We start from the raw sequence: 27,795 nt of genomic DNA, 5'->3' as shown, positions 1-27,795 counted from the left end.
GCCCTCTCAGACGTGCGCAGCCATGGCAACGAGCTGCTGGCGGAGAGCAGGCCAGCCCCGCGGACACGCAGAGCTCCGGGGAATCTCTCATCCTCAGTTAGAGGGGGGGGGAAAGTGCTGGCTGTTGAAAATGGGAGAGAGAGACACTTGCGATTCTTCACATGAGCTTGTTCTGCCCATAGACTTCACAGCCAACTTAGCAAAGGACTAGAAATCCTTCCCAGCTGTGTGAACCAGGTCAGTGACCAGACCACTGGCATGTGTCCACACCACCCATCTTGTGAAGATGTGCTTTGAAAAATGTTTTCAGTTTGAGGACTGAAAGGCACGAGCAGTGCAAGAGACGGGTTTTGTAAGACCGATTATGAATGAGGTTCTGATTTTGGGGTTCAGGCGCTCATCCAAAGGTGTAACAGGGTGGTGCAGACCCACTGTCGCCAGGTTAGACGCAGGGGAAGTTAAAGCAGCTCTAGAGAGCGACTGTGGGGAAACCTGCAGTGAGCCTGACAGGACCAGTGTGTTTTAATCTCCCTGCCCCTCCAGAATTAAAAACAAACCATGACAATTTTCATCTCTATTTTAATAACGTTTAAAAAAAAACGATTGCATATAAAATGTAATCAAGCCGCGACTAGACAAAAGGAACACAAGACATCATGTTACAACCATTGTTTAACTCCAAAAAATTAATTGTTGTTAATGGTCAGGTTAAGTGACTAACATTAGGGCTGCATCATTGAAAGCCATTGAGTCCAGAAGCACTGATGAGCAATATCAAAACACACAGGCCCTGGTACAGCAGCCACCTTCTTCCTATATAGTTACAGTCAGAAACCAGGACCTCAGACTGCAAGAGGGCTTTTCACTTGCAAAATGTCACTCTGAAAACGCTTAAATGTTTGTTAAGGAATCCAAGAAAAACAGAGAGGAATAAGTGGGGAGCCTTTCCATTGATACAAAGTTTATTAGAACCCACATCTGTGCCACCTGTTGAAAACATCTGGATAAAGAAAATATATTCCACGGTGTGAAAATGCTTTCATCAGAGTGTTTGGTTACAGGGTATTTCAAACTATACCAAATGTGTTAACATTTTCTTTAAGATTCAAATATAATGGAATCGATGGCAGTATTTGGTAAATGAACTTGCCTTCATTTCAGTTCCATCACCATTTCTATGCAAAATCTTGCCAAAAAAATGGAAATTCAAAGGTTACAGCTCAATACAGTACAAGGTATCACAGCATGTTGTCAAATTTACTTTAAAACATATGGCATAGGACCTTTGAATGGGGAAACTCCAGCCAACTCTTGGTAATAGCTAGCACTTCTGCTGAGATTGATGTGCGACACCGTCAAATTAAATGCCACCTTTATCAGATATTACAAATCATACAAGCAGGTAAAATCAGAACCTTATCTCAGTAAAGCAGCCAAGAATGATGCCCACATGAACCACAGGTGTATCTGTAGCAGACATAGGCAGCGTCATCCAGCTCTGCTTTTCTGAAGTGTATCTTTCCGTTCTCCCTTCACGGAAACACACCGCCAGCAAGCTTTTACTCTCCTCAAAATCCTGCTGACAAATTAGCGAGTTTCCTCCACAACTCCTCTCCAGTTGACTTTTCTCCTCATCATGGAGGGAGGAAAAAGAAACTGGGGATTTTGCATTAAAGCCAAGTTTGTGAGCAAAGGCAAAACGAACTCTATTCCCTTTGGAATCCGGTATACATGTCTGGAATCACCAGTTTTACGTCCGGATGCCTAGTGGTTTAAGGCCACGCAGCCTCCCCCCCGGTGAAGGAGCCACACGCCTCTCTCCGCGACCCTGCAGGAGACCGGCCACAACTCTGCCCAGACATCCGCCATAGACTCCCGCTCGAACCCGCAGAGGAAACCTCGAGAGCCCCCTCCTTCCCGACACGCATATCTACATTCCCCTACGAACGAATCTGTACACTCCGCACACAGTCGTGCTCCAACCAGGAATAGGGTCCCGGATTTGTTATGGAAATAGAAAACATTTTCCCAGTTTCCAACACAGCAGCAGCACACTCACCTAAAGCTTTACAGGCTGGAGTACACAAATATAAAAGCTGTAAAATATAACTGATTTTTAAAATGCCTTTTGATTAAATGTCTTGTCATCACTTTAAAGGAGAAATAATATTTCATCGAGGTGCACTGATTCCTGAACTGTACTGGCTGCTGGAGGCAGAGTTCAAGTTTGTAAGTGGCCTGCTACTTTCAACATTTTCTACAGGAAAAGTGACTATTCACTGCAAGAGTCAGGAAGTCTGCCTATGGCATAATGCTAGCTTTCCTGTCTTGGGTATCAAGTGTGGAACTTTCTTTGCAAACACAGCTAATGCCACTTAGTATAAATCCTATTACTGCACAGTACTTTTCGGTATACAGATTGCACACAGAGAGCTACCATGATGCAAAAGGCATCCCCTGGCCATTTCTTTTACAATTTAAAATGCAAAGACCGTCTCCTCAAAGAGAGATAAGGCTACAGAAACACTTGACGACAACTCATCTGTCCAACTTTCCTCATTGTCCTTCACTGCATCACATTTGAACATGTTGCAGCAGGCACTGAGGATCAGATCTGACTCATAATGCATACCTATAAGTGTATTCTATACGTGAACCAGTTACTTAAAAATCCCTTTAAGTTACAAGCTAATTTTGATTAATTTCAGGATTTTCTGAGACCAGCATGTTCCATGCAAACTGTCATTTCTTCCACTAGAAAATTCAGCTCCATCTTCAGCTGGATCGATCTTCATTCACAAAAACAGTCTTGAGTCTGCGGTAATTTACCTCTAATGTTAGTTCCAGTCAAACTAACTGCATACAATCATTACATATTTCCCTATTCTTGTTTCCAGTTTACAGACCATTGCTGCTTTGATTCTCTGCATATTAAAGATATTACAATAATATGGTTTTCATTGATATTTAAGATGCCTTTTCCTTCTCAAATCCGAGGTGAATTCTCAGTGGTTTCAGACTCATTGCCCGCCCACTGCTTTGCCTGTATCCACTCTTCAGACCCTTTGCTGTCACATGGTTAAAGGTCAGTTTAGACATAAAATTAAAAATAAAATCGTCTTCTGTTGCTTTTGTGCAGGGGGATAACCTTTTACAACCAAGAATCTTTTCACACGTCCCTGGAAAAAAAAACGGAGCTGGGAATCGCTGCAGGAACTGACTGCTCCTCCTCTTAGCTCCACACGTCCTGGGAGTAGCGGCCCTTGGTCATCAGCTTCTTGATGTAGTCCACGGCCTGAGTGTGAGTCATGCTCCCCAGCTCCGTCACGATCTCGTAGAACGTGTTCTGCACGTCTCTGGCCATGTTTCGGGCATCCCTGGGCACAAGAAACATGAGCCAAAACTCTCAAGAGCGCAAGCAGCCGGTGAATATGTAAGACGTCAGGGCCTCAAAGCAGGGCAAGCCATGCAGGTGAGCTTACTTTCTTCCTTAACTTGATTAGAAACACAGTGTGTTGGGGTCTAATAGACCTCTATGCTATCGATCTCAAATACATTACAACTGAAGACCAAAAGCCTGCTGCACAATATGTCCGCTCAGCTCTTCTCCTATGTTTAAGGGTACTGTCTCAGGCAAATGAACAGATTCAAGTCACCAGCAAGGCTGAGAGGAAAAGAATCCATGCTTAACAGTTTAGGTACTCAGAACCTTAGGTGTTATACGCCAAATTAAACTCCAGTCTCAAGGACAACAAGTCTGACTGTAGTGTTTCTGTAGCTCTCTTTTCTCCTGATAACAGGAGACTGAAATAGATTCCTCTAAAGGGCCTAGAGAGGAATCATGTGCGGGCGTTAGAGTACTGCTAGTGCTCTCCTCATTCAAGAACACAGCATTCATTAAATCGGCGTCCAGCCATAGGCAGTACATCTGACCCTCTCACTTCGGTCACACTGGACTCTTCTCCTACGCTGTATGGCGTCCGACACAACAAGCAAACAAGCAGTTTGACACAACACTGACACCTACCCACAGATGTAGATGTGCGCATTCTCATGGTGAATCAGTTTCCACAAATGTTCCTTGTTTGCCTTCAACAGATGCTGCACATACACCTAAGGGGTTAAAGACCAAAATCGAAACGATTAATGTATGCATGTGCCCAGATTGGGAACAAAGCACGCGACAAGTGAAGGATTGCTCAACCTAGAGCAGGTGATTATTACAATTATTACCTTCTGGTCTTGATCCCGTGAGAAGGCTACATTGAGCTGAGTAATCACTCCGGCCTTCTCAAACGCCTCCAGCTCCTCCTGGTACAAGAAGTCCTCATTCTTGTGGCGGCATCCATAATAAAGCACGGTCTCGCCCACCTCCTTACCTGCAGAGACGACAAGGCCATCAGACCTTACAATTACATCTTTAACACCATTTAGCAATTCCATTTCCAACATTACATCAAGTCATCACAGAAAAGGGTTTGTTAGGGTTTGAGGGAAAAAAAAAAGGCCTCCTGCACCTTCTGCGAGCCCTTTAATTTATGATCTATACATGAGTGCCAAGTCAATCTGGACTGGGAGCAGGCAATCCAGAGGCAGAAATCTACCAGTACAAAATCAGTTACTAGTAACTAAGTTACGACAACACGTGCCAGATGCAGCCAGCAACAATGCCATAAGCAATCAACTGCCCATGGACCACACTGTGGACTTCCTGGAGAGACCAACACCAGCCACTGTGCGAACTCAAATGCTCTCACCTGCTCTCTTGACCATATCATACTGTATACAGTTGAACCATGTTGCTTTTCGAACACCATAGGCAAGAAAAGAAAATGAGATGAATTACACACACACACACACAAGGACCAGTCAACATGCCCCACAGCACACGGCAGAGGCATGCTTGTGTTTCAGCCAGGAGTGCTCGTGTCTCCCAGTTATACCCAGCATGCCCACCGAAGTGCCCCCAGACTTACCCTGCTCCTTCAGCCAGCCCCTCTCCTGAATGAAGCCGATGAAGGGCGCGATGCCAGTGCCCGGGCCGATCATGATGACCGGGTTACTGGCTTTGAAAGGCAGCCGGAACTGGGACTTCCTGACGTACATGGGCACTGTGGACTTGTGGCCATTATCGGTCACCACTTTGTTTTTCAGCCAGTTGGTTGCCACTCCCTTGTTGATGCGACCCGTCTTGGTCTCGTACTCTACCACCACAGCGCAGATGTGAACCGAGTTGGAGTGCACCTGTTCACAGGACGGGCAGGAACAGTTAACGGTTATGTGCTTGGTGTGATGTTTCCGATCGTACCTCATAGTGCTAACTTCTTATTTAAAACCGAAACACTAAGATTCAAACCACTAGCACAGTGAGGAAGGTATAATTGATGTTCTTTCCGTTTGGGTTAATCCTGCAATATCCTTGAATATACTCTTGCCGTTCTTTAAAGGGAATGCTTTTCTTTTAAAACTTTTATACCCACTGCACTGTTAAAAGTAAAAAATAATAATAAGCAACATCAAAAGATGTCGCTTGAGGAATCTTCAGCTATGTCAGCCTGGGATGAAGAGCAGTGGGGGGGACAGCGGCAGGTGGATCAGAGCAGTGGGGGAGGACAGCGGCAGGTGGATCAGAGCAGTGGGGAGGACAGCGGCAGGTGGATCAGAGCAGTGGGGGAGGAGGGGGGACAGCGGCAGGTGGATCAGAGCAGTGGGGAGGACAGCGGCAGGTGGATCAGAGCAGTGGGGAGGACAGCGGCAGGTGGATCAGAGCAGTGGGGAGGACAGCGGCAGGTGGATCAGAGCAGTGGGGGAGGACAGCGGCAGGTGGATCAGAGCAGTGGGGGAGGACAGCGGCAGGTGGATCAGAGCAGTGGGGGAGGAGGGGGGACAGCGGCAGGTGGATCAGAGCAGTGGGGGAGGAGGGGGGACAGCGGCAGGTGGATCAGAGCAGTGGGGGAGGAGGGGGGACAGCGGCAGGTGGATCAGAGCAGTGGGGGAGGAGGGGGGACAGCGGCAGGTGGATCAGAGCAGTGGGGGAGGAGGGGGGACAGCGGCAGGTGGATCAGAGCAGTGGGGGAGGAGGGGGGACAGCGGCAGGTGGATCAGAGCAGTGGGGGAGGAGGGAGGACAGCGGCAGGTGGATCAGAGCAGTGGGGGAGGAGGGAGGACAGCAGCAGGTGGATCAGAGCAGTGGGGAGGACAGCGGCAGGTGGATCAGAGCAGTGGGGAGGACAGCGGCAGGTGGATCAGAGCAGTGGGGAGGACAGCGGCAGGTGGATCAGAGCAGTGGGGGAGGAGGGGGGACAGCGGCAGGTGGATCAGAGCAGTGGGGAGGACAGCGGCAGGTGGATCAGAGCAGTGGGGAGGACAGCGGCAGGTGGATCAGAGCAGTGGGGGAGGACAGCGGCAGGTGGATCAGAGCAGTGGGGAGGACAGCGGCAGGTGGATCAGAGCAGTGGGGGAGGAGGGGGGACAGCGGCAGGTGGATCAGAGCAGTGGGGGAGGACAGCGGCAGGTGGATCAGAGCAGTGGGGGAGGAGGGGGGACAGCGGCAGGTGGATCAGAGCAGTGGGGAGGAGGGAGGACAGCGGCAGGTGGATCAGAGCAGTGGGGGAGGAGGGGGGACAGCGGCAGGTGGATCAGAGCAGTGGGGGAGGAGGGGGGACAGCGGCAGGTGGATCAGAGCAGTGGGGAGGACAGCGGCAGGTGGATCAGAGCAGTGGGGGAGGAAGGGGGACAGCGGCAGGTGGATCAGAGCAGTGGGGGAGGAGGGGGGACAGCGGCAGGTGGATCAGAGCAGTGGGGGAGGAGGGGGGACAGCGGCAGGTGGATCAGAGCAGTGGGGGAGGAGGGGGGACAGCGGCAGGTGGATCAGAGCAGTGGGGGAGGAGGGGGGACAGCGGCAGGTGGATCAGAGCAGTGGGGGAGGAGGGGGGACAGCGGCAGGTGGATCAGAGCAGCGGCAGGGGGCTGCACTGCACTGTGCTGGGGGGAGAGTGAACCGCACCTTTGAGGAGGAGGCGATGGAGTAGTATCGCGCCTGCAGCCGGGGCATCAGCTCACACAGGTGATCAAGGGGCGGTCGCAGGGACGGCATGTCCTCCAGAATCGCCACGATGTTCCTCCGGGCGTCGGGCACCCACTGGTGGTACAGAGCCTGAGCGGGAAACACACCAGTCACACTCCCGATCAAGGCGAGGCCCACCGGTCTGACCGCTCGCGACAACAGACTTGGGGGGGCGGGGGGGGGGGGACGTAAATGAAACGGTTTCCGGACTGCGAGGCGTCAGTCCTCACTGTTCAAGCTGCTCCACGCCTCGGCCCGCCCGCCTCACCTTGCCCTCGGGGGACGAGGACGCCATCTTGCGCAGGGTCTCCTGGTCCTTGGGGTCGGTGGCGTACTGGGCCAGCTCGTACAGCACGTTGGTGCGCGGCGGGTTGCTGATGTCCAGGTAGTGTGTGAGGGCTGTGCGGTACGAGGTGGGACAAGGGAACGGGTGCTTCTTGTTGGACTCCTCTGGCGGAACAAAAGACACCAGCACAAGACCAGTCACATGGTACAACTTATGCAAGCTTCTGTTTGACATCTGACTACAGAGTTCCTGCAGAATTTCCTTTTCCTTTGTTGTGGTGCGTGTCCGACGTTTGCATTGCCGATCAAGAGAAATAAAAGGACCTGTGCAGCATTTGCTGTTCTAGTTCCTAAGCACAGCAGTTCCTTTAAGATGTGGATCTCATTTTTCACATAAAGCAAGCTTTTTTTAAAAAAAACAGAAGCTGACAGTTACAAGCAATCGATTTCACAACGCGTGTCGAATCCCGTATGAACACATACCATCAAGGTTGTTCAAAGAGATTACAGTGTCAAGGTCCACACCGAGAATTTCTCCAATCTTGTTAACGATCGCAGCATTGTTCACGGGGTACACGGCAACATGATCTCCAGATTCATATCTGCAAAGAGAGAGGAGCGGCGCTATACTTTTAAAGCTAATCCGGGTGTTTCAAATATGCTTTCCTTTGAATAGGTATTCTATGACATTAACCAACAAGTGTATTACAAATGCAGAAATGAGTGCGCACGAGTAGCCAATAAAGCATGAAGTAATCATTTGTTATGTAACAAGGCAAACTTCAACACTCTCTTTCGTCACAGTTTCAACCACTGAAAGACGAAGGACACTGGTGAGGAATGGACCCCATGCCTTCTGTCCCAGATGTCCCTGAGTGATACGGACATGATGTCATCCAGAGAAGGGAAATCAAAATGATCTTTGTCGTTTTAAAAGAGACGTTACGATTGCTCAAGAGGAGTGTCCACACAGACGACACAGCTATCACCAGTGTCATCTTGATGCAGAACAAGTCATCTGCACCTGGGGTCTCTGATGCTAATCTGGAGAGCTTCCAGTTATTCTTGTAGGTCACCCTAAATCAAGATCAGGAACATGAGCAACCGATCAACTGAGCAAAGGTTTTAACGAAGGGATCACTGGCCTTGGGGGGCTGAAGGATGATGATGATGATGATTCTGATTTATGTTCCAGATCTCCAAATTACTCCACTAAAACACCACCCGTTTACCTGATCAGTTAAACTGATCCAGGCATTGGAAACTCATGAGTTAAAGGCTGCTTTTAAAACCTGCTGCTCTCACGGATCAGTGTGGGGCACTCCGGATCTACATGTACTCTGCTGGCACAGAGGCAAACAAAACACACTGCCACTCTAATCACCCGAACAGTGATTAGAACAGTGATTAGACACTGTTCAACAATAAAAGCTGATAAACCGCAATTAGATCAAGGCCAGACACGCAAAGGCAAAGCAGCTCCCACCCAGCAGGATGGCTCTGCAGGTGCGGTGGTGGCACAGTACCTGATCTTGGAGCCCGTGATGTCCAGTTCAAGGTGCATCAGGTGACGGCTTCCGCCCCTATTCAGCTTCCGGTTGACCGTGACGGAGGCCAGGAAGGGGTTCTTGGCATCAAAAGGCCTTCAAAGTGCAACAAGAAACAGAATCAGAAAGTCCCTCTCTGCTACACTGGACAGTTCCGGACATTTCTCCCCCCATGTGCCCTCAAGCAGAGATCTCTTTCAGCTAGGCAGGAAAACACAATCTTTATAAGCAAATACAAAATAGATGCCCCACCTTACCTATAGAAAGTTCCTGCAATAAAAAGTTGGAAGCTGAATTTTCATCTCTGTCAAACTATTTCTGCGTTTGCTTAGTTCACAGTGTTAAAATAGATTAGTGCACGTATCAAATAGCCTCCTTTTTGTTTCACAAAAGCGTGGGCTCAAGCATACCAGGAGTGGAGCAATAACCAGTTCAATATCAATCAAACCAACAACACAATCAAGGCTGAACGCTCTTCTACAGCGAAGCTGTGCTCAGAACGCAGGCTGGTGCCAGAGCCATGGTTATTAGTGCTTTTAGTCCTGCAAGCAGCAATACGACTTTAGAAGTAAAAGACTCAGGACTCGGTTTTACGAGGCACAGAGGAGTGCAGTAACTTCAAAGCACACTGACCCCAGAATCACAATTAGCTTACTAGAAATTCCAGTAAAACCCCGCACAACAGTACTGCACATTCATTCAATATTTTTTCTTTCCCCATCATCAAACAGTACTGCACATCATAAGACGGGATCATTTTCACTCCTCAGGTTTCCATAGAAACAGCTCCCAGCACGACAGGCACCTGGATACCAGGCCCGGATGTGAGAAGCGTGATGCCGAATGAAGCCGGCACGTACGCCTGAGCTATACCTCTCTCGCCGTTAATAAAACACACGCACTTGCGTCTCCAAATGAGTCCTGCTGGCCTTAGAACAGGATATCACTCGCAGAACTGGACCCAGTTGGAATCCAGAGGAGCAAAACTGGCTTTAGTACTTACAAAGCTGTTGAAAGATTGACTCACAAGCTGCCCAAAAGCTAAACACCACAGTACAGCACCTGTTTTATACGTTTAATGTCTTCATTTATATATAAAAAGCAAATTTTACATTCAAGAGTAGGGGGGAACTAAACCTCATATCTACCTGGTCTGTCCCTATCCTGCCTTCAGAGAACCAGAAGAGAAATGTTAAGCACTGTCCTGTCCATTTATCACAGCTGTGAGAGGTATACAACAGTATTCACTCTGTGGTCTAAGAGCCAATGGTCCGGATTGGTAACAGAGCCTTTCAGAATAGTGCCAAAATCAAAATTAATTTAACCCATTAACGGAACTGTGAAACTGGCATCTCAGACAGCCTGCCAAGCCTGGCAGGCTCGCCCTATCCAGCAGGCCACCGGCACTGATGGGATTACAAAGTAGCCTGGAATCACATCACCTCTGCCCAGCCAATGACAAATGAGAAGGATGCAGACTAGAAATAAAGCACAAACACTTCCAAAGCCAAAAGCTTCAAGACTGAAATAAACAGAACAGGGGTAGCATGGGACTGCAATTTTCAGACAGAGCCAATATCCCTCTAAAAGTTCATTTTCCCTGGGTACCGCAAATCTGACATTTAAGTGGATGTTAGGGAGGAGTCCTTCAGTCTGGACCTTCTTCTCCACGCAAGTGACATTTGAACAGGGCTGCCATCTGGCCTCTCTAATGTTCAATTAGCAGCAACAGGCCAGATGGGAGCCCGGACGTGAGGTCAAGGCCATCGCAAGTCTGTACTCACGGCTTCTGCGTCTCGAAGCTCTTCAGGCGGCCCATCTCCCCCGTGTACACCTTGTTCATGTTGACATCGGTGTGGACCACCAGCTCATACTGACGGATGCTGAAAAACACGAAGCCTCACAGTTACACACAACACTTGCGTCAGCTTCTAGAGAGCTGTGGACAGTCTCGGCTGTGTGCTCACATGGCCGGAGATGCTGCAAGGCGCACAGCTTGGCAACATGGGGCTGCCCCCAAGAAGCTCACAGGCAAGCTTCCAGTGAAAGCTGCATCCAAGAGAGCAGGGTTATAAGGCTATAAGACGGGGGTCCCCTGTCCTGGTCCTGGTGAACCACACAGCTTTTGTTTTTTTGTTCCAGCCAAGCCCCCAGTTACACAGGCTAACCCTTCACTGACTTAATAATAAGATTAGTTTGAACTGCTTGTTCCCAGCTCTTAAGCACGTTGGATCCTTAACCGTTGTATTTAATAAGTGAAATAAAATGCCAAACACTTGTGACTAGATGGAACATGCAAATATTCAATTGAAGCAGCTTCTCAGATCAAGTGAGGCTTCAATGATCTAGTTAAGGTGGGGCATGCTGGAGTGAACACCAGCAGATGTGTGGGGCACCAGGACCAGGACTGGGAATCGCTGCTATAAGATACAAGTAGCAAACCTGGATTCCTCTCCAGTGGCCTCCACTCCAAAGTGCTCACACACAGCCGGCCAGAACTGCTCTCTCCAGGAGACAAAGTCCTCTTCAAGGCTGGCGGGAGAAAGACCAACATATCAAAACCTGCACTCAGTGTACAGAGGAGCAGCTGCAGAACAACTCCCTCCATCAGGTTTCACCCGTTCAGAAATACAGCTGACAAACACTTACACATCTGAATAAAACATTCATAAAATGCGCTATGTGGCATTGAAGGTACAACATGGCAACCACAACAGCCAAGCAAAGTCGTAGAAGAGCAAATACCTAAGTAGACTCTCATCAAATGCCTACAGGCACTGATAAGATTAATGTGATAAGTGAAAGTGCAAAGCACTATCAAGTTTCACTCCTAAGAATTAGTTAAATACACGCCTATGGACATATAATTCTTCAAAAATCCACAGGGGCTGCAACACTGGACTTTCACACACTCAAAAACAAAGAAAACGTCTGCAGCTAAATAAAATGTGTTGGACACTACAATAAATAAATATTCGTCTGAGCCAGAGACGGGCAGCTCCAGCCTTTGAGAGCCACACCCGTCACAGTTTTGCAGATATGTTTCAATGAGAAGCAGATTAAAAACTGAAAACACACGCTTTTTTGGCTTAACAGTCCAAATAATGAGTCGTTACTGAGTGTCTGAGATCAGAGGTGAAACGAAACTTAAAGGACTCTGCAGCGCTTGAGGACCGGAGGTGCCCTGGCCAGTTACGGTCCGTCACTCACTTGCCATCGTCGTCTCCCATGCCCAGGTCAAAGATCCTCTGGGCTCCGAGCTCCTCCAGCCTCTTGTCAACGTACTTCCCCATTGCGTTGTAGTGCTCGTACGTCTTGTTCCCCAGACCGAACACCTACACGGGCACAGACAGGGAAACGTGCAGATGACAAAATCTACTGCCACCGACGCTGAAGGTTTAAAGCAAGAGACAAGGCCGTAGCAAGAGTGGATAATGACACAGCTATTGCTATTTTATGTATAAAATCGGTTGAATTCTGTGATTTTTACAATAGGGATAGAGAGTGCTATTAGCATTGGGTCTTGTCATGCTTGGATCCAGAGTAAATCAGCTCAGTGGAGCCACATCGCAAACCACAGGCGGCTTGGGTTCGAGTCTGGGCCAGGTCGCTAGCCAACCGTAACCGGGTTTCCCCACTCCCCAATGAAGCAGAAGTGCACAGCCAGCAAGGTGGCATGGCTCTATTGGCGCTGCTGCAGCTCTCCTGTGAGGCGCCATGGCGCCTGGATCAGGTCATGTGACAGAAGGCTCGGCCACTCATCATGCTGGTGGAGCACGTCTGTGGGCCTCTGCTGTCCCCCCGCAGGTACAGAAATCACTTCTGAGTGGGCGTACTTTAAAGAGGAACTGGCGATAAATATAAATGATTTGCAGTGAATAGTATTCCCATGGGCACAGGTTAAACACTACTGAATCCAACCCACTTCTCTCCCATGGCTTGTACTTAGAACGTTTGCCATTCTATCACATTACCCTGCAAAAAGCAGATTAAGAAATACTTCTAAAAGCTAACAGACTAAAGTATAACTGTGCTGTAATGAAGAAAAACAAGGGCAGCATAGAGGCGCAGTGGTGAGCACTACAGCCTTGGGGCTCTGGGTTCGACTCTGGACCTGGAATCTGTGTGGAGTTTGTATGTTCTCCCCATGTTCTTGTGGGTTTCTTCCGAGTGCTCTATGGGCAAATATATATATACACACACACGTGAATGTGTACAAGTGAGATTTTCACTCATCACTCAGAAACAGTAATTCGGACAATATGTTCCTCTGAATGCCAACTGCCTGCAGTAGTAACTTGATGCAGCTGGAATGAGGCCCTCCCTCACAAATCAGGTCACGTGTCTCATCTTCCATTTCAAACAAAAGGTGTGGGCTTGGGACGCGAGTCACAGTTGTTCTGCTTTTGTTGCGCATGATAAAAGCAATCGGAAAGTGATCCAGTAAGAGGCCCACTGGTGGTGCTGGGAGTGCCTTTTAAGGCTGTTCCCACCTCGAACCACCTCTTCCTTTATAAAGAAAGAGAGCTTGAAGGCCGTGTGAGGGTGGGCATTCCTGCCATCTTCAGATTGCGCAGGCCAAGTTCGATTCAACGTCCCGTTCAATCCTGCCTGCATACTCCCGCTGTGCTTCATTAGTCGGTGCCGAAGTCCCAGAAATGCGATTCCCAGCCAACCGCATGTAAATTGTTACAACATTGCCTTCCACAGAACGCCACCGCTCGCCAGCACCAGCTGAGGGAACATGCCAGCTCTGGACTGCTCAGCATGCTCGAGCTGGACCAGATGTTTTCACTTGGCAGGCGCACTGGTAGCTTGGAGAACTGCTGTGACAAAATAGAAACTGGATGGCCGGCCAGGATTTTCACGTGGGAAAGTTTCAAGACGCCGACTGACTAAAGGCTAAAGGCTTCTCGCAGTGCCTCCAGCACGAAGCCCTGCAGTATCACTGCTGTGGGATTCTCACAGCGACCCCGAACCCGAACCGAGACCCACATGCTGACCACCTTCCTCAGCCAAGACGTGCACCTCACAAGGTCTCCCCTCGGAGCTTCAGATCCAATGGCATTACAGCTAAAGGGCCCCGCAACAAACAGGACACAGGGATGAAGCCTGCTCAGACCCTGGAGGGGAATATATCTGAACTAGTCCAAGAGGGTAGCTGGGTCAGCAAGAAAAGAAAACAACGTTTTGTGTTTTTGTCAGCAGCAAAAGAAAAGAGAAAACAACGTTTCAGCCAAACGTTGCGCCTTCTTCTCTTTTCAGCATGGAATAAACTTATTACTTGTTCCAATATATCTGAACACTGAATATCTCAAATTACCCCAGAGGTTCAGTCAGAGTGTTTTTAAACAGGACTGTACTTATTATGCAAAAAGATAATGGTAAGCACATTGTGGGCCAAAAACTGCTCCAGCGCTTCGCTGAATCCGCAGAGCGTGAGACCGAGACCCAGACGAAGCGGGAAGCCGCGCTCACCGTGTAACTGACGCCCGACAGATCGGTGTCCGTCTCCTGGAGCCAGTCGTAGAAGTCCTGGGCGTTGTCCGTGGGGTCCCCCTCCCCATAGGTGGCCATGCAGAAGATGGCGAAGGAGTTGTCGATCTCCGAGAGGCGAGAGAGCTCGGCCTGGGAGGCGCACAGGAGAGCAAGAGGGACGGGGATCAGCTTTGAGTTGAGCCACCACCTTGGATGAACCCTGCCTGCTCTCCCAGCAAGAACGGGGGAGAAACAAACCGCCACGCCAGTAAAGAGCCGGAGCGTCGCTGTATATCAGCACCCTCCATATGCCTGTCTGAAGGGCTTAGGAGAAGCGCCGCACCAGGACAGCACGGGCGGGCGGGCTCCTAGACAGGAAGACCTCACCATGTCGTACTCCTCCGGATCCGCCGCCATGCCTCTCATCCCGTACCGGTGGGCGTCTTTGGAAAGCCGGTTGGCAAACTCCTCGGCGGTTCCCGTCTGGGAGCCATAGAACACCACGATGTTCTTCCCCTGGAATCCAGAACAGGTGCAGGTTTACCAGTCTCGCCTCTCCCATCGCGCTGGGCAAGCCTGTGCGCCCCCTCGCGACCCTGCGTGCTAGGAACTACGGAGCTGGGACAGCGCAGATGACATTTTCTCCCCATGCCGGGGGGAAATGTTTCTGCAACGCCAGCACGAGAGGGAAAATGAAATTCCACTAGAGGAAGATCTACCAGGTTCCCCCACATATTAATACTGTGGAAGTGTGGGCTTAAATAAAGGTACTTACCGTTTTCTTCATCTTTTCAATAAAACTCGTTTCACGTGTGGAAGGTGCCCTGAAAGAGTCAAATACAAGCGAAACAGGAATGTAAAAATCCACCATATAAGGCAGATAAAGACCTATTTACATCATCATATGTACGTCTTTTGAAAGCAGTTAGACTGCATCAAAAGGCTATCGGATGGTTTAATTCAATGCTCCCTTTTAAGAAAAGGCTAAATCAATTTTCAAGAGAATTTCATTAACTGACATGCATTACATCAAGCCTTATGTAGCTTCATTTTGTGGTATTGCACACAGATGCTGAATAAACAAAATCTTATAAAATAAAATATAAATATATCCACGGAAGAGCATGGATGTAACATTTGTAAAACAAACTCCCCCAGGCTTCATTGTTAATAATCCAAAGCAGATCCAATATGGGAGCTTCCTCCGGAGGGCAGCTCTGTATACCAGCGCAATGCACGATTCTTCTGTCATCACATGTAACGCTGGCTCGTTAAGCCTCAATTCACACGCCCGTTTGCAAGAAGGCTTGCAGTAATCCTTTACATTAAGGGGAAAAACAATGGGCTCAACTCGGAAAAAGAACAATCCACAACGCTCTAGTGAGGAATCGAGAGGCTGGAGCTCCAGTCTTCCGGCCTGCTCATCTGTACACAACTGCACTGGATACACTCATGCAGATGCAAATGATGCTTGTAGTCCAAGAGCAGCGCCACCTCTCTCCATTGAGATCCAGCGGCTGCTAATGAGGCTGTACAACCCCCACAAGGTGTGCAAGATCCTGCTGCACACCTCCAGCCTCCCTGTGCATTAACTACCCTCGGTCCAGCTGAGGGGCGATGTGCCGGTCACAGACGCTGCCCCCAGACCGCCAGCCTCTGGGGAAGCTCTCACTTGTAAATCCTTCCAGTGATACGAGACGAGCAACTTTCCAGGAGAATGGCATAGGGGACTGCATGAGGCTATTTTCTTTCACAATACTAATTCCTAATGTCAAATTTTTCCATTAGAGAACTGATAAAACCACATTGTTTCTTGTCTGAACTAAGTTACTGCACCACGTTTTAACAGTTAAATAAGGACGAACTTGAAGGTATCAGATTTCCACTCACACACTGCAATTATGAGCAAGCATGAAGCTTTTCAGTAGTCCTGAACTCAGTGGATTTCCTGCTTTGCTACTTTAACAAGAAACCATGACATCTGCCAACCCCTTTAAAAACCAAACAGGCATAAATGTTCGTTAAAAACTTGCTGATGCCTTTTTGAACTAGAGGTTTGGTCAATGTTAAGATGAAAGATAACAGCATGTGCATAAAACAAAGAAAAATGCCATTCAGGGCGAGGTGAACACTGACTTTCAGAGGCTTCACAAACGGTATAAAAAATGCGGACATTCGAGTGGCACTTTAAGAGAGGAAAAAGTGCTGGAGGAGTGAAATGAAAGTCAGAACTGACCCCAGAAGAGACAGCAATCGTGCAGGATTTATGAAAACTTTTACAAGCAGCATGTCCCTCAAAGGCACAGATGTGCCCAGAATCTTCTCCACACTAACATCACAGATGCATTGCACGACTGCCTACTCAATTTCTTACAAAAGAGGTGGCTGACAAGCATTAACTTAAACCTGCTGATTTTTTCCTTATTAAAAACAGTCAGAAATCCTGTGAGTAACCGATCATCCACTTAAGCAGTTTAAAATTCCACTTTTCTCAGCACCCCGTTTCTTAAGGATCACACTCACACTCGGCCCCTGAAGAGCGTGATCCACATACAGCACATTCGTAGTTTTCACTGGCTACTGACTGATGTGTTACTGTAAGGAGGGCGATGAAGGACGGCGTCGCCCCACTGTGCTCCCAGCGAACCACGGACTGACCTGTCTGCAGCCGCCTTGCTCTCCTTGGGAAGAGAGTACACACACCCCATGGCTGGTGCTCGTCGCCGTCAGCAACCCTGCCCCCGAGTCAGGGCATCTGAAGCTGCCCCTTCTTGCACGCAATTGCAGGAACGAACGGGCCAAAACCAAAAGACAGCTCAATGAAACTTATCTGCAGGCTCTTGCGTACTCCATCTTGCACATCGGGACCGCGTTTCTGCAGCTCAGATCACGCCCCCCCTCCTCCCCCCCGTCCACAGCCCACCCCCCATCCAGCTCAGCCGCAGAATGGCTCCGCGCGGGCCGCCATCCCTGCTCCCCGCGCACTCGCGCGCTCGCTGGCCCCGCGCACCGCCCGCGCGGCTTCACGAGGGGCTACAACATCTGGCAGCGAGAGGCGGCAGTGGGAAAGTAACAAGACTGTCTAATGACATTTCCCATGAAGCCCTGCAGCAGGCTCTGCACGCACAGGCTGCCTCCCGCCTCCCCTCACTCCCATTTTCCTCTTCCAGTCCGCAGGGAATAAGGAACGAGGAAAAAAAAAAAACTCCCTCCCCCCCCAAATCGTTACCCTGGCAACAGTTTATATCATAACCACTTTCTCTCTCCTTCCTTTTTTTTTTTTTAAGGGAACCAGAGCAGAGCTGAATGCAGCTCATTTTAAGTCCCTTCCACAGAGCAAGGGTATTGCTATGGTAACCCAATCTATCATAAAAGGAGTCTTTCGTGACAAGGGCCCTGCTCTATTCAGCATCGCTCTGAGGCAAATTAGAGATGGCTTCAGTGGGAATGAAAGGGAAAGGTTCCCACGAGCAGGAGCAGTCCTTTCTCTCTCTCGTTCCACAAGCATCTGCTGCGGTTTGCTTCGACTTCCCCCCTTCCTCGGGGTTCGAACAGGCCGCTGCCACCCCCCTGCTCCTCTGCAGGAACATTGCTGTTTCACTTGAAAGAAAAGAAGCCCTCTCTGAGTGCCGGGGATGCGGGTCTGCTGTGTGAAATTAAAGAGCTGCCCTGCGCTCTCCACGCCGCCTCTTCCTGCAGTTTTCACAGCCTCATGGAAACCATTTCCTTTCTCTCTCCCCCCTCCGCCACTAATAAGACTTCCAAACACAACAGGCAGGAGCAGACGGGATCTGACAGAGATGACATCAGCATCTGTGGGAGCCAGGAAGCCGCACGCAATACAGAACGGCTGCTCCTCGTCCCCAGAACTGAAGCACACGCTGGCACAAGGATTGTTCCTGACTGGACTCCACCATGGTGGTGAACTGAAGTACAGTCCATCAGAAAAGGATCGTTAGTACTCGTAGTGAAACTGTGTGAAAGTCTGGACCTCGAAAAACTATTTTCGAGATCAGTAGGAAAAGGGCTAAACTACAATCTGCATTTGTATCCCTGCCCTCTCATTCCGTTTGTAAGTCAGTACAAAGTGCAACACACTTTAAACTTTCCATGTGGTACAAACAGTCAAAAACATCCATCTTAAAGTCTGTGGACTTGAAAGTCTAGCCCCCAGGGAGACAGCTTTGTACTGTACATATCCGACACGCAGATGTCATGGGACGTGCTACACAGCAATACAGGTCCGCAGCTGAACTCCAGTTCTTAAAGGACTATCATCCGTTTAACATTGTGTTCCTTTTGTACTGAATGTCCCATTTTAAGAGGTCCTGGATGGCACTGCCTTGGAGAACATCAGACTAAATGAACCAGTCCAGCCCTCTGAGGCAGCATAAACACACTGGGGTACTGCATCCCTTTCCCTGACCACTGATGTTGCCCAAAGGCAACAGCTCACTTATGGCTATACTTAGCTTAATTTTCTGATGATTTCTAAGATGTCCCCTTAACCTTTAACTAGGTTTAAAGGAGGCAATAAAGAAAATTTGTGAGCCCTGCTTAAAAAATTTGACATCCACAAAACAATTTGCCTGTGAAGCTTCATTCTTAATTCCATTGAACCAAATAATCCACTAAAAGATTTGAAAGCTCAAGAATGCCATCACCCTAACATAATCCTTATGTCCACTTAGCTGCTGGAAAACTGGAGTGCTTCCACAGTGTACACATGGGAGAGTGTTCCTTTGCTCTGAATCAGATGATACGAAGCACAGCACAATGTGAGCCGATGGGTAGAAACTGAAATGCTGTATGTTGAATGACATCCTTGAAATCAAAATAAAATCACTAAGTTGTTGAAAACAGTACAAGATGCCTGACAAACTGCCAGAAAGATTGGTCTTCAAGAGCTGAACCGGTGTCATTTCTGGGTTTATTTGGTTTTAGATTTCAAGGTGTTGATGCTGGTGACCATGTGGCAGAAAACACTGAAGCATGTCGGCACTTTATGTATTTAAATGCACTCTGGTAATGTGGCCCCTTTTCATCCTTTAACCAGTCACTGCAGAGCTTGCTGAGGGCTCCTTATGTCAAGTGTGCACTTCAGAAAGCTTAACCACAGTACAATAGAACAGGTCAGCAGAGACTTGGATGAAGGAGATAAGAGCCCTCACACCTTCTTGACTAAAGAGACCTTTGTGTGCAGTGACGTGTATTCAGGTCTTGTGTGCTTATGGGAATGGACCACACAGGCCGACCCATTCAAATCCCAAAATCTTTCCGATATCACGCATGTTTCAATACTCATCACATGGATCTTTTACCTCAAAAACACAAAACTTATTTTAATGAAGAGGCCAGCACAAAATGACTTACCTTTATTCATGACCAGTAGCATGGTCGTGGTAGTTAAAAACCCATTTTGAACCTGAGTTGTTCACAGGATTTCCTATTTTAAGCTATTCTGTGAGGATGATGGCAAAAATATTAGTCCACCATCACTGAAAGGTAAAGTTACAGACAAAAAAAAACTATAAAAAGGGTTCAACAAAGATAACTTACAACAAATCCAGAGCTAATAAAAGTTTTGAAAATAGGTTGTTACATCTAATAATGTTTACATTTGGCTACATACAGTATACAGATACTAAGCTTGTACTGAGTTAAATTCATATGAATAAACAACGTTTTGAGAAGAGGACAGTTCAAGTGACACCCAAGAGTTATATAAATTAAATTAAACTATGTACCGTGTTGCTTTGGACTAAGAATGGAAGCATATTTTTAAACGCGGCCAGAGGCAATTACTGATGGCCTCCCAGATGAGAGCCACTGTGCCGGTACTCAACACATTCCGGACAGCTAAACCATGACCCCTACTGGAGGAAGAGAGGCAGCACACTTACACTGTGGAGATCTTCTTGAATTCGGGGATCTCCTCCTTCTTCTTGCGGAAGAAGAACCAGTAGATGAGCACCCCAGAGATGATGGAGAAGAGAAAAAGATCAACGGAGCTGAGGAAGGACGTCTCCTCGGCCACGGGCTCTGGGGACTGGTTCTCCATCTCGGAATCCTCCACGGCACCAATCAGAGCTGTTAATCAGAGGGCACAGGATTCGGCTTAAGAATAAGACATAACATTTCCTGGGCACGACATCTCCTTGTTCTGAAAATTCAAAGATACTGATACATGTAAAAAAAATCCCTTTCTAATTGAAACTCAAAATTAACAGATCCAACACACCCTCCCAGCCTCCCCTAGTAACAAGCCTCTGAACAACAAGACATCTGCTGCAAGCACTGTCGTGCTGCTGATCGCAGACCAGAGAGCTGACCCGCTTAGCGGAAGTGAAACCTTATCTCCAAGGTGGGATTCCTAGAAGGAAGGATGTCTAAAACGGAGAGAAAACTGGATACATAGAGATATGACCCATCAAACTCACTGCATTATTAGTAAAAGTCTCACTCCTTTGGGTACCTTATACCTGAGCATTGAATGGAGCTGCCAGATTGAGAAAAGGACACGAGTCTGTTGCTGTCAGATCGAGAGAAAAAAAGGAATCTCCTCTGCAAAGTAAGTTTTGACTCCCAGCATCAACAGTTATTCCAGTATTGACCTGGTTAATGGTCTGTAAAGAATAGCTACATAACAGCCTCAGCCCCTCTAAAGCACAAGATATATGCTTGTGCTTAAATGTCCTGCTTCTTGCAAAAACATAATTCCTTATCAGCAGGATATTGCTCATTAAACCACACTTTATCACACACAATGTTCGTCTTCATTTTTTGACAGGGCCAGGGTTACAGCAGCACCAGTAGTGATAAGGTTTAACGGTCCTGAGGGCCTGTGACTAAAATATGCATTTGATCCCAGTCTGACCTAACCGCACAGATTAAGATATACTGTTCTCAGATTAGACCAAAGAATTACAATATTCTTGGTGTCCTCAGAACAAAGGGACTCCTCAGACCTGGGTTTACAGACAGCGCTAACAAGTGAGTAATAAGGCTCAACAGAGTTCGAGGGATCTGTATGGTAAGAGCCTCCTTTCCAGACTGAAAGACAAGAACAAACTCACGCACTCAAACCCACTGAATTGCAGAGACGCCGCATTCCAGTAACTTCTCATGTTCCCCTCCTAGAATCAAACCCTGTGAAAGGCCTTTGGATTGCAGATAAGGAGGCTAAGAAAACAATTCTATCGCTCTCCATATAGCACCTCCATAGAGATATTGATAGAGAACCTGCAGTACACTGGGCACTCTTACCAGGAGTTACAATCAGTGCAATAGGAATAAAGTATACTAAGTCCTTGCTCAATAATAGACACTCATATGTAATCAGCCCTTTATACACCTAATTATTTATTCAGATATAAATTTAACCAATGACTGAAGTTAGATACTTATGAGTCATTCTCAAGAGCAGAAGGGTAACCTTCTATACTTAATCCACAATCACGATAATTCTATGATGTATGTCGGTCCATGATTCAGTAAAACAGACCCGTGTCTCGGGCTGCGAAACCTCAGAAACGGTCATTTCTGGAATTACACAAGTCTCTGAATATTTGAGAAAAAAAACCATCAGACTACTTCTCTATAAAGAAAGCATGTTTCAGAGTGGTTCAACAGACACGCACTCTCAAAAACCTTACTGCACATGTGAGAGTTGAGAATCAGAGTTAAAAAAACAAGGATAGATATAGCCTGAATAGCCCTTCAAAATTTTCATTTTTCTTTTTTCACCTTTTAATTGCTTGTTGCAGTAATCGCAAATACCAGTATATATTCAAATAAACCAGTTAAGAATGGAGTATGTAGACCAAATTAATTCAAATGACATAATGAATCAGTTAATATGCTTGACCCTCCAATTTCCTGATTCTTGAGAGTCTTGGTGTTTCGGCCTATGCCCTATGAGTCCTGTAACACTCTAGAAAAACTATTTTTTGAAAAGCCAAAATAAAAGGTAGTGTTGCCCCACTGTGATGGACTAGTGCCCTGTCTGGGCTGTGGCTCATCACCACCCTCAGTCTCTCAAAGCCAGATGGTTTAATGAAGCACGAAGCATCTTGAGTGCCATCTAACCCACAGAACTAGCTTCAGAAGGGTTTCTTTTTCCAATATCCCATTTCAAGCACTAATGATATAAAGGGAAATAAGGTATGTGCAGTTACCTTCTCCAAGAGAAGGCGTGGTGCAGCCACCATGCCACTGACACGGCTCTTTCTTCTACGATAATTTACAGAGGCAAATGTTGTTTTTGCCGAAAGCTCAAAGGTGCGATTTGTCTTCCACGCCAAAGCATGAACTGGCTAGTCCACTGCCAGCTGGGTCACCTCGGCCTAAAGGCTGGATCAGGGTACAGAGCATAAGCATCACCTACTGACCATCTCATTTCCATCTCCAATCCATTAGAAAGTCAGGCTCGTTCAACACCACCTCACCCACTGGAGCACAGACACAGCGGAAGGCTAAGGGACCCTAACAGGACAATACACACTAGCACTGCATTGTGACAACTTCAAAGGGATTAGACATCCTTCCTAAAATAAAAGTAACCCCAGAATTCTCACACCTGCCAGAAACAGAAGATCTTCTAGTCCTACCAGGCTGGGATTAAGGTGTCTGCAGGTGCTGTCAGGGATGCATTTTCATGGCTGTATCAAATTTATATGGGTAGATGGGTGATCAAAATAATCTCAAATATTCTTTTTGGGATAGCCTACCATTGCTATAAATATTCATAAAGAGATGTCTGTTGCAGTTTTTAGCCTGCAAATAAAAACTTGTCTTTTCAACCTCTAGTTTTCGTAGGCCCTGGGCACTGTGCCGACTGTTCCTATTGCATAATACAGTCTTGAATCCCACAGGAAAGGGACACCCATTAGAGCTGCAGCCCAGTGTTTTATGTGATATCCTTAAACGTTCAAGAATCTTTTATTTACTGTAAATATCTGGAAATGTTTCTGCTTTGGCAACACTGTAATTCATCGGTCATGCCAGCAAAGCTCTTTGAATTTGGTGCTCTGGTCTCGACTCCCTCCTCTCGAGTGATGTAACAGCAGCGCAAGCTGCCCCACTTGGCCGCCGGCAGCCTTGTGCGATTGCATCACCCGCAGGACAGGCCGACAGCCTGCAGCTCGGGCCCTGACAGGGGCGTGCGGGGAGTAGTGCAAGGGGCACAGAGGGGAAACAGGGAACACGCAGCGCGAGGACTGGGCTCCATCCCGGGAGGTCCCAAATAAATCCATGAACTTGTGCAAAAACGTCACAGAGAAGAATTTACTACAACACCTAAGGTAACAAGTCATCATTGTAAATGCTGAAAAAGAAAAAGAAACAACATGATGAAACCACTGATTTACAAGTGAACACCACCCCTGGGGCAAGTCTGTGATGATCAGTTTATTCATTAAGGGTAATTCATTGAGAGGAACAATAACTGCAGTCTCAGTTTGACTCCAGCACAGCAGTTGTCAGCCCAGGTCCTGGATGAGATTTCATCCGTTTTGTTTCAGGCAAGTTCTTATTTGCACACAAAGTTTATTTGCGTTTTTTTCTGGGGGTGTACCTGCAAATTTGCTTCTGGCTCTTAACAATCCCACTTGTCCTATTAATTGTAACCAGCCCTGGACCTCTTTCAGAACCGCTGCCCGACATGTAACTGGAGCTCTGCAGAAGGAGAAGACACTCACTGTGAGCGTGTCTGGCCCAGTGTCGCTCCGACCCGCGTCTGCTCAGCATCAACTGATCAACTCACAAGAGCAACTAACAAACTGAGGAGGAGCTCCATCTATTTCTGTAGGCTGGAGTTGCTGCAAGCAGAACACTTCTACGGCATTTTTGACACTCGGGACTGACTGAACAAGCATACAGACCATTTAGCACCAGAGGTTTACAGCTCAGCTAGAATGAAAACCAGCAGAGACAGTGGTCCCCCAGGGTCAGGACTGGCAACCACAGCTCTGACGCATGACTAAGGAAGACGGGTGATCTAACACGCTATTCACCATTAAGAGAAACATGTTTTCAGAACTGAGCATCTGCTACAGAATGCTTTATGAATGATTCATTTACTACAAGTATCTTCCTTTCAGTTTGGAATAAACTTAAGTACAGCAGGATTTCTTTTGGTTCTTTAAACACTTACAATACTGTGACATACCGTATCAACGGGGAAAATGCTATGGAGAGTTTACTCATCTCTTCCACATACTCGTGTTCAAAACCAGAGAGGCATCATTTAAAAAAAACACAGTGACAAAGCAGGAAAAAAGACATCTGAAAAACACTGGATATCATTAAAGGTGACTCTGCCTAATTAAAACTAGCCTTCTTCCTAAATCTCCCATCAGCTCCAACCACAAGGGACAAGCAGACCAGGGGAAACAACATCCCTGCTCTGTGGATACAGCCCGGAACAGCCTTGGAGCTCGGCAGCGAGAATTCCTGAGCTATCGCTCCTGGTGCCACACTTCTCAGGGACACAGGAAATATCTCCACGGGCTGCAAACCAGGGGTGCCCTTTCCTTGGCCCGACTGAACCAGGTCTTGGCCAGGATTCATTATGCCCTGCCTGAAGGGTGGCAATGAGAGAGGATGTTTTTGTTTATGTGCCCTATCACCCCTACCACGCAACCGGCACCACGCGCCAAGTTAAATCACACGCCTCAAGGATAAAAACTCTACAGGACCCGATCTCTGCCCTTCGAGGCGATTGGTACAAACATCAGAATACAGGTAGCGACGCCTAGGTTTTTCGGTTACATCTTTGCATTTCAAATTCCCACTCTGATTGCCTTTGGTGCTCTTTATTTTAAGGGTTGATTAGAAGCCCGATCCTGAAGGGCCTGTGTCTCTGTAGGTGTTCTTGGCGTCTTTAAAGCAGGGTAGACCAACTCTGATCCTCATGGGCTGCTGTTCTAAATGTTTTATGGGCCTCCTTAAACCTCCAGCTGCTTCATAAGACGAGACTTCTACTGGTCCAATTAAGCAAATAATGACTTAAATAAAGCCCTTAAGGGATCAGGTGGAAAGAAACATATACACATTTTCTGGCCCTCTAGGACTGAAGCTGTACCTCCTTGCCTGAGAGAGTCCGTTAAATGGATACGATTAAGCCAATAAAGAGCTGATTTAGGTCTTTAAATCCAAGTTGGAATAAACACCTGTGGATTATACCAGCCCGCAAGGATAAGGATTAGGCAGCCCTGCTTTAAGATAAAGAAAGCAAAAGGCAATGACAATGTCTTCTTAAACTTTAAAAGGGAAGTTACAGGCACAGTACGAAATGTGCCGAGCCAATCGATTCCCAAAGACGGACACTGCAAACAAGCAGCACATGTGGATCAGATGAGCGAAAGCCGACGTTACTGAACACAAAAGACTCGTTAGAGAAGTAAAAACTCTTCAGAGCAGGAAAGCAGAAGCAGTCACGAGTATGCTGAGTCACTGAAAGAGTCAGCAATAAAGATGCTCTTGGACCTACTAAATGGCATTCATGTCATCACTTTGACAAACAAAATACAGATGGCTATTGCATGCAAATCTGCCGGGGGTGGAGCAGCAGCAGGGGCTGCGGCCTGGCTCACGGCGGCGGTGTCCTGGCTGAAATTTGGGTGCCTTCTAGCACCAGGGTTGCACCAGGGGCTGTAACTCCGTCGCCGCCTCCAGCGACACGCCGGTTAAGAGGCGGCGCTCAGGCTGTGAGAGATGGACAGCGGGAGTCCAAACACGGATAAACCCAACCCTCAAATCAGAAACACAGCTCAAGGGTCTCCGGAAGCAAGCTTACTTTATACACACAGTGTGCTGATATATCGATATATACCTTTAATTAAGATAAGGCAGCTCCAAAGCTTTACTTGGCTTATATGACACAGGCCATTTTACTGTTTCACTGAGTTAATTTGCTGTTTTAATTTCTGTTCTATGCTTCACACGTACTATTGTATCACACCGCGTTTCTCCTTATATACATAAATTGCACCAAATTATAAACGACAGCCTCGGATGTACGACTAACTTCCATGAATAAACACAGAAGTACATATTCAGCAGGTTAACGTCTTACGTGTTTCTTATCAGACGTAGTCAATGACTAAAGGTAGGCGAAACACTTGCTTCTGTATGTTTTTCAGGCAGCAGTATTAAACGTTAAATACGTCACCCAAGAGCGTCCCCCCAATGGGAAAAGAAATACCAAACAGTGCGATTTTGTAAAGGGGTGAAGGACAAGACGCCGTGACTTTGTTGTTGCTGATGTCGTGTTTGATCACAGTCTGCTTTCTGAGAACTGTCATCAAGGAAGAGTTCTCTGATGATTTCCCTGTTTTCTAAGTGCATCTTAAAACACATCCTGCGATAGAACATGCTGTACATATACTAAAGTGCATGCTAGCTGGATATCCGTGTACAATTCCTAGTGATCTCCTCAGGAACTGATAGACTACAAAGATAAGTCTCCGTTTACTTTGAACTCAACACTTCACCGGTTTTTACAGTGTCAGCACGCTCTGATATGACGTGCAAACCCAATCCAATAAAATTGATTTGGCTGCGAGAGCGAAGTCACTTAAAGCAAAACTTACCCGGAGAAAGCGGAACAAAACGGCAAACGATGGTCGATGTTCTAACTTTATCGAAATCTTGAATGCCTCTAACGGTATAACTTAGAGGCAGTAAACGAAATCGCACAAATACGAAGAAACTGTGAAGTGCACAAGCATTTAAACCCTTTAGTTAAACCCGTCAAACGTCATCTTTCCCTGTGAAGAAGCAGGCGCTCACCGCCCGGCAACACAGCTAACGACCAACTTCTAAATGTTAACTGGAAAACACATAGTTCAATTTCAGTCTAATCTGCAAAAGACGGCCATTTAGAAAACATCTGAAACCATGAACATTTATGTAAAACGACAAACTTTACGGCTGCCACGGGTACCTATGGAGCTTAAACAGCAGCAACTACAGAAACATGATAGTGCTGTGGAGTGCAGACGTGCTTTCTAATAAAGAGAAGCGGTTCGTTTGTCTGCAAGTCTCACAAACAACCTTACTGAAATGTATGTAAAGCATGCGCGAATACCATATGATAATCAAAATACACTCTCACATCGGCTGTCTTCACGCCGGACCACGGTGTCACTTTAATTGCACAACCACTGCCGGCTGCAGTACAGCCAGCACTGAGCCGGCGTGAATGTCACGGATAAAAACGGTATTCAGATGCGTCTTTTCCTACGAGTTTCGCGAAGGAACTCGATGCACCACCGTAATTAAACCGAACAGCAACAAAAACCACATCGGACTCCCCCACAAATAACCCAACTGAAGCCACTCACCTGCACCACAGACTTTCAGCCCAGTACGGAAACTCCAGCACTGACCATGCGCAATAACACCCGGAGAGCCACA

At 47.4% G+C, this 27,795-nt stretch overlaps 1 protein-coding gene across 2 annotated transcripts; it reads right to left on the bottom strand.

Annotated features, from left to right (window-relative positions):
• Positions 1 to 561: 561 nt before the first annotated feature.
• LOC102688203 (NADPH--cytochrome P450 reductase) lies at positions 562 to 27,795 on the bottom strand. 2 transcript variants are annotated; one of them, XM_006640809.3, is made up of 16 exons: positions 27,723 to 27,795; positions 20,280 to 20,466; positions 15,152 to 15,200; positions 14,764 to 14,892; positions 14,377 to 14,526; positions 12,109 to 12,233; positions 11,341 to 11,430; positions 10,683 to 10,781; positions 8,878 to 8,994; positions 7,835 to 7,953; positions 7,335 to 7,516; positions 7,007 to 7,156; positions 4,977 to 5,244; positions 4,234 to 4,379; positions 4,028 to 4,113; positions 562 to 3,377 (listed from the first exon to the last, which is right to left on the bottom strand). In XM_006640809.3, the coding sequence occupies exons 2-16, from the start codon at positions 20,435 to 20,437 to the stop codon at positions 3,233 to 3,235; spliced, it is 2,013 nt and encodes a 670-aa protein (XP_006640872.1). In that variant the 5' UTR covers positions 20,438 to 20,466; positions 27,723 to 27,795; the 3' UTR covers positions 562 to 3,232. The 2 variants fall into 2 exon arrangements, with proteins under 2 accessions (XP_006640872.1, XP_015223145.1); XM_015367659.2 differs by lacking the exons at positions 20,280 to 20,466; positions 27,723 to 27,795 and adding an exon at positions 17,035 to 17,503.

This window comes from Lepisosteus oculatus, chromosome 26 (assembly GCF_040954835.1).
Source record: "Lepisosteus oculatus isolate fLepOcu1 chromosome 26, fLepOcu1.hap2, whole genome shotgun sequence".
NCBI lineage: Eukaryota > Metazoa > Chordata > Actinopteri > Semionotiformes > Lepisosteidae > Lepisosteus > Lepisosteus oculatus.
The sequence above is the reverse complement of the archived record's forward strand: the minus strand, read 5'-3'. Positions and strand labels throughout refer to the sequence as shown.

Excerpts from the sequence above, each read along its gene's own strand:
- LOC102688203 (XM_006640809.3), bottom strand. The coding sequence starts at position 20,437 with ATGGAGAACCAGTCCCCAGAGCCCGTGGCCGAGGAGACGTCCTTCCTC. Across the intron at positions 8,995-10,682 it reads AGCTTCGAGACGCAGAAGCC|GCCTTTTGATGCCAAGAACC; the intron begins GTGAGTACAGAC and ends TGCACTTTGAAG. Across the intron at positions 7,157-7,334 it reads CCTCGTCCCCCGAGGGCAAG|GCTCTGTACCACCAGTGGGT; the intron begins GTGAGGCGGGCG and ends TTTCCCGCTCAG.